General features: G+C 36.7%; 1 protein-coding gene across 2 annotated transcripts in view; it reads right to left on the reverse strand.

Moving 5' to 3' along the window:
• LOC108668824 (protein FAM136A) overlaps positions 1 to 5827 on the reverse strand; it is a 6773-nt gene extending 946 nt beyond the window's left edge. Inside the window, exons 1-5 of one of the 2 annotated variants that reach the window (XM_018156074.2) lie at positions 5773 to 5827; positions 3721 to 3888; positions 3189 to 3329; positions 2615 to 2692; positions 1184 to 1258 (exon numbers count right to left, since the gene is read on the reverse strand). In XM_018156074.2, the coding sequence (XP_018011563.1) occupies positions 1184 to 1258; positions 2615 to 2692; positions 3189 to 3329; positions 3721 to 3807 (381 nt within the window). In that variant the 5' untranslated portion in view covers positions 3808 to 3888; positions 5773 to 5827. The remainder of the gene's footprint in view (positions 1 to 1183; positions 1259 to 2614; positions 2693 to 3188; positions 3330 to 3720; positions 3889 to 5772) is intronic. The other variant, XM_018156075.2, reaches the window with a different exon arrangement.
• Between the last annotated feature and the right edge of the window lie 237 nt (positions 5828 to 6064).

The following is a 6064-nucleotide window of genomic DNA, read 5'->3' on the forward strand; positions in this document are numbered from 1 at the left end:
CTTGAAGCGCGGCACACAAATTACGTCATACTGAATATCTGGTTGTCGGGACACATAATTGAAACGTATGCTGTATTTTTCTAAATTCTCTGTAGTCTACATGTTATTATGTAGGTTTCCTTGCGTATGAGTAAACATTTACAAATCCGACAAGCACAACTAAAAACTTGACCCTTAGAAAAAGCAACCAATGTTGAAAGTCAACCAGAAATACGGATAGGATCACGAACTGCAGCATCGAGTCAAAGCAATACCAGACTACTATGGAACTGTAACGGAAAATGCAACAAAAGGAAAAATTAATAGGGATAACTGCTGGAGACAAGACTATGGAACCCTCTAAACTGCAGCAACAAAGCAAAACGAGAACTCTGAAAGAAAAAGCGATGCCTTTCAGGCTGATCAATTCTGGAAACTCGTTCTTCTACAGCCTTTGGATCAACACTCGCTGAAGTACCTAGCAGCAAACGATCTCTGGAGCCATGCATGATTTCAATGCAAAATCTTTGCGTTATCGAAATCTTCTATGAATATCGTACATAATTTAAGCCACATCTGAAGTGCGTAGGCCAACAATTTTCATGCGATAGCGAAACAAAACTGACGTGTGTCAGACTCCAAACCAAGCAAAAACTAGGAGCCACAACCATACATACCAGGCACTACTATACCTACCAGGCACTACTATACCTACACCGGGTACGTGATTAGAGGGTAAGGGGACGTGGCTACGGGCACGTGGCACGGTGACAGGTTGGTTCGGCCACATGGGATGGTAGATATGGGCATGTAGGTGGCGAGTAAGGGTAAGTTTGGGTGTGGGTATCGGAACGTGAGAGGTGGGTATGTGAATGCGGAATGTAGATTTAGGTTTGAACATGAAAGGTAGCCAAAATTACGTATGAGGTAACTAAGGATACGTAAAAGGTAGCTAAAGGTACGTTAGAGGTAGCTAAAGGTACGTTAGATGTATCTAAAGGTACGTTAGAGATAGCTAAAAGTACGTAGATGTAGCTGAAGGTATGTTAGAGGTAGCTAAAGGCACGTAAAAGGTCGCTTAAATATAAGAAGTTTTAAAGGGTACGTAAGAGGTAGTTAAAGGTATGTAAAATGTAGCTAAAGATAAGTAGTAAGAAGTTTTAAATGGTACGTAAGAGGTAGTTAAAGGTAGGTGAGGGCATACCCCGCCCTGGCCGAGGGTGGCATCCCGTAAGACCCGACCCATGGACCCAGCAATGGAGAGCCCCCGTCCCTCAGGCTGGGGACACACGAAGGCAATTTCCTCAAATTAAACACCAATTACAGCTTGGAATTATTTTTACCCCTTTGAACAATTTAAGCATAAAGAGAATCAAGTGTACTTAGATCATTCAAGGGGGCTTTTATCGTGATCGTTAACTAAATGTTGTAATAATACGCCAGGTACTTTGCAACTGTTTAAGAATGGCGTGTTTCTTCTGCATTATCTGCTTCGCACTAAATCATATTAGACATAAACATGGGTACAGATGTTGACTGCTGAGACACATTGCTTTCAAATGGACTCAGATATCCGACATGTAATAATGCTGGATAGTATGCCTGCAAATATTATTCCCCCATAAAAGACATCATGTTATGTAGAAAATGGAAAACTAGGATGTTTTTAATTGTTTAGGGAAAATCCGGAATTCAGTCTGTAGTGTAATATAAGATAGCAGACCTGACTCGTCTAAAGAATTAGTTTAGATAATGCAAACAAATATGTCTGTTAACCAGGAATATAATAGACTAATAATAGAAGAAAAACATTGAGTTTAGATGATGATAATGGTTGAAAAAGTCTCATTCATAAAGAAATTAAAACAAATCTACAAAGAAGTTAATTCCAGAAAAAGACTCAATAAGCAATGAAGAGCAAAATTTTACATGCATAGCAGGACTCTAAGAGATATAATGCAAAATAGGTACAATAAAGTAAACTAAAAATTTAACTTTAGCTTAAAGTTGTGATATCATACCTCACAAATAGGTGTATGGAAGAAACCATGACAAAAATATTTAATAAGTACATAGTGCACATGATCCTTCGATGTCATCAATTCATATTATGTTAATCATGCTCTAAATAATATCAATAACCAAACCTTCGAATGCAGCTTCAATACTGTACTTCCATTTGGTCTCTTTAAGAGTAATAGCCAGAATAACTACCGTAGGTATGCCAATACTGTTTGTGTGATGTTCATCAATGTTTATATGTTGATGTGATGCTGGCAGCTTTTGCGCAGCTTTGTGTTTAAAAGTAATTTTTATACAATTCATAATATGAATACCAAGTAGTGATATCACCGATCCAGTACAACATTGTCATTATACTATTTATACCTGCAGTGCATTTTCATCCATAGTGTAGCCTTCATGTTTGCAACTATTCATATAGTATGTACATGTCCTACCCATTGTCTTGGTGCAGTATTTTCATCAGTATAATAGAGTCAAATTATTATTGACAACATAGCATATGCATGTATCTTGACTAGACGCTTATACATACATAAAGAGAATGCAATGTAAATGAATGCTAGGTAAATGAATGCAATGTAAATGAATGCAATTTCAATGCATTATCTACCTGAGCTTCAGAAGTGTTAGCAGTGACTCTGTCTTTAACACGGTCTTGACACACCAGCACGCAGCGCTGCAGCCGCTCCTGTGTACACAAAACAATTCACATCAGCATTTCTATGCAGTCTCATGTAAAATGAAGGTAAAGATTATAACAAAAAATCATTCACAAACAAATTAAAATTATTTGAAATTCTAGTTATCTTGTGAAGAAAATTAGTCAACATACCCAATGCACACAAGATGTTATTGTTATATTCCTAGACAATCACACGAACAAAGCATTGTAAAATCACAATAAATGAATCATTCATCAACAAGCAAGAATTTTTATAGTCCTCCAAAGACACTAGATTGATAAATTTCATAAAAATAAACTGACATTGAACGCTAACAAAACCAGAAATAACTAACAAACCCTGTAAAAAGAGGTGACTTGGACAATTTTGTGATAAAAATTGTATTCAATACAAAAAGACAAAATACAAGCTGCATTTGAGATTAGTCTTGCATACCTCGGATAGTACTAGCTGTTAAGTTTACACTGGACAAAAAAAGTGTGCTAAAATTGAAAAAACTACCTGGAACTGTGCAAGTTCGTTTTGGACAAACGTCTGGGCCTGATGTAGCGGTGTACTGCAAGACTCTATGCAGCGATGGACTTGATCTACTGACGCCTCCTTCTTCTCACAGCACTCGGCAGCACAGAGGTGCATTGTGCGCTGCAATCATAAATGCCCATTAATACTATGCTTTTGAAACAGGATTCTTCTAGCAGCTCTGGCCCTTAATTACTACCTATAATGTGTATCCTGGATACCTACACATTATACACAAAAAATACAATAGAAAATACTAACTAATCTAACTTGTACATCAAAGTTAAATATGCATGACAATTCATGTATATAAACTAAAAACTAAAAATTATATAGATTCTAGAAAATCACTAGTAAGGTAGGGACCAATATGGATTATTTGAGCAATGCTTCATTAAATACTGTAGGTATGCACTGAATTGCTTCATCTAAAGATAGAAGTGAAAAAATTCATGTAAATACTATTTTTTTACATTTCTGAATCAGGGTATCAAGCATCCTGCTTACCACTTACTTGCATGCCTCTTAGGAAGGATTTATCCAAATCATCTACCAAGGATGTCATGGATTCCTGAATTCTAATTTGTGCTTTTTCTGCCATGATTGCACTAAATAATTATAAATACAAACAGCAATTATCTATGGCAGATCAAGAATTCAATTTTTCTTATATATAAATAATCTGTTGTGGGAAAAAATAAATTTTTGGAACATGAATTTGTAAGAAACAAATTTACAAATACAAATTTCATTGCCCAAAATTGTAGAATACTTTATTATTTACCATTATTGTCATTTATTTGTCTTCAAGATTATCAGTCCACTAAAATAATGATAAATAATACTATTTAGGCTCCTAAACATGGGCACCTAAATTGTAAACAAAATCCTAAAAGTACTTATGGAATCCACCAAGAAGTACCAAGAAAGAATAAAGTGATTATAAATGGGCTACAAAAATTCTATAGATTGATCATCTTTATTGATTGATCAATAAACAAAAATGGCAGGATGGCAGCAGAGCATTCAAAGGGTCCCTCTGTGTCAGAAAGTCCAAGTTTGTGGCTTGTAAATAGTTTTTCATTACTCAGCGTAAATGGCATTTCATTAAAAATTACCGGCGACGCATCTTGAAAATGGTTGGCGCCGCTTGGGCTTAAAAATCCATATATCCCACCCTCTCCCTCTGCAGTCTACACCCTGGCCTCATGTTCATTTTGAGTCCTATAAGTAGACCAGTAAAGTATCATGGATACCAGTATTATCTTACATAAGAAATTGTTTCAAGTCTTGAGTAAATGAGAAAATTAAAAATGAACTGATTCTAAAAAATCTCTGGTTTGTCACTATGCTTGCAATATTCATCCACTCTCTGCACGTGCCCAGTGGAAAAGCTGAAAGTATAATAGTATGATGATCAATATTTGGAATAATGGTTGGAAAAGCTACAATTACAAAACCTACAATAAATAGCAATGCTGGTTCAAGGGGTTGCTGCTTGTGCAGTGTTGCACAAGCCCTTGTGCAGTGCAGCACAAGTGATTTTAATAGAAAATTTCAAAAAGTATCTTCATCACATAAATTTTGAAATAAAATTGTATGGAGATGGAGTAAAGCATTAGTAATCCATTTCATATGGTAAATCTTCCTGTGAGGCTTCAACCCTGCCTAGCACAGTGACAAACCAGAGATTTTTTAGAATCAGTTCATTTTCAATTTCCTCATTTATCCAAGATTTAAACCAATTTCATATGTATGATGATGCTGGTATCCAGGATACTTTACTGGTCTACTTATAGGACTCAAAAATGAACTTGAGGGAGAGTCTAAAAAACTCTCTGCTTTGCCACTATGCATGATACTTTACTGGTCTACTTATAGGACTCAAAAATGAACTTGAGGGAGAGTCTAAAAAACTCTCTGCTTTGCCACTATGCTGCCTAGTCAGTGTAGCAAATGCAATAAGCCAATAATGGAATCTGAAAAAAGTCATAGGCAGGATTCCGAAAGATGTACAACCACAACTCGTGACAACTGCAGTGCAGCTGGCAGCACAAGGATTATAGTTTTAAACCAAGTTGGCGGCAATTTAAAAACTCAAGTTTGTATAGACATGATAAAAATTTTATTACCTAGGTTAGGTTAGGTCCTAGGTTAGGGCCCGAAGGGCCGTTAGGCTAGGTAGGACTGGAAAGAAACTTGGTGAGATGACTGAAATCAAAGCATTCAGAGCCAGAGGCAGCTAGTGCCAGGCTGCCAGCTACATTTTTATTTTGTGACCAAGAGATAAAACACTTAAAATTATATAATTTAGGAAGCAGCGTTTTCTAGTCGGGCACAGTGGCAATTCTTCTCTAATCGACTAGGTAGCCGCCGTAGCCGGTCACACTGTCACAGACGCAGCGCCGGCAGCGGCGACCGGCGAGCTTCATTAGTTTGAACTTTGAGTGACATTCAACTTTACAAACTTAACTCTACGATAGTTAATTTAAAGTAGATAAACGATAGCGAGATTTTAAATCAGCAGCAAGTTAAAGCTGTACCATTACCTTCGAGTTTGACTTACCGCGAGGCGGGAACTCGCACCGCATCGCACTCATTTACGAGTGCCCCCAACAATGCACTGTGATCCGGACCAGTTAAGCCGGTTTTGTGTTTTTTTCCGCGTGATCTGAACAACTCCGCTCCAATACATTCTATAATTCTAGTAAGATCTACGCAATTAATTGTCTAAAACAATAAGATGATTGAATTTGTTAAAATTATTTGGAATGAAAGAGTTAGACAAAAGGCAAGTTAAATGATATGGATTAAAGTTATATCTAATTATGTTATCAGGTACACCCATGGGGTACACC

The sequence above is a fragment of the Hyalella azteca genome, unplaced genomic scaffold, assembly GCF_000764305.2.
Source record: "Hyalella azteca isolate HAZT.00-mixed unplaced genomic scaffold, Hazt_2.0.2 contig7851, whole genome shotgun sequence".
Lineage (NCBI taxonomy): Eukaryota > Metazoa > Arthropoda > Malacostraca > Amphipoda > Hyalellidae > Hyalella > Hyalella azteca.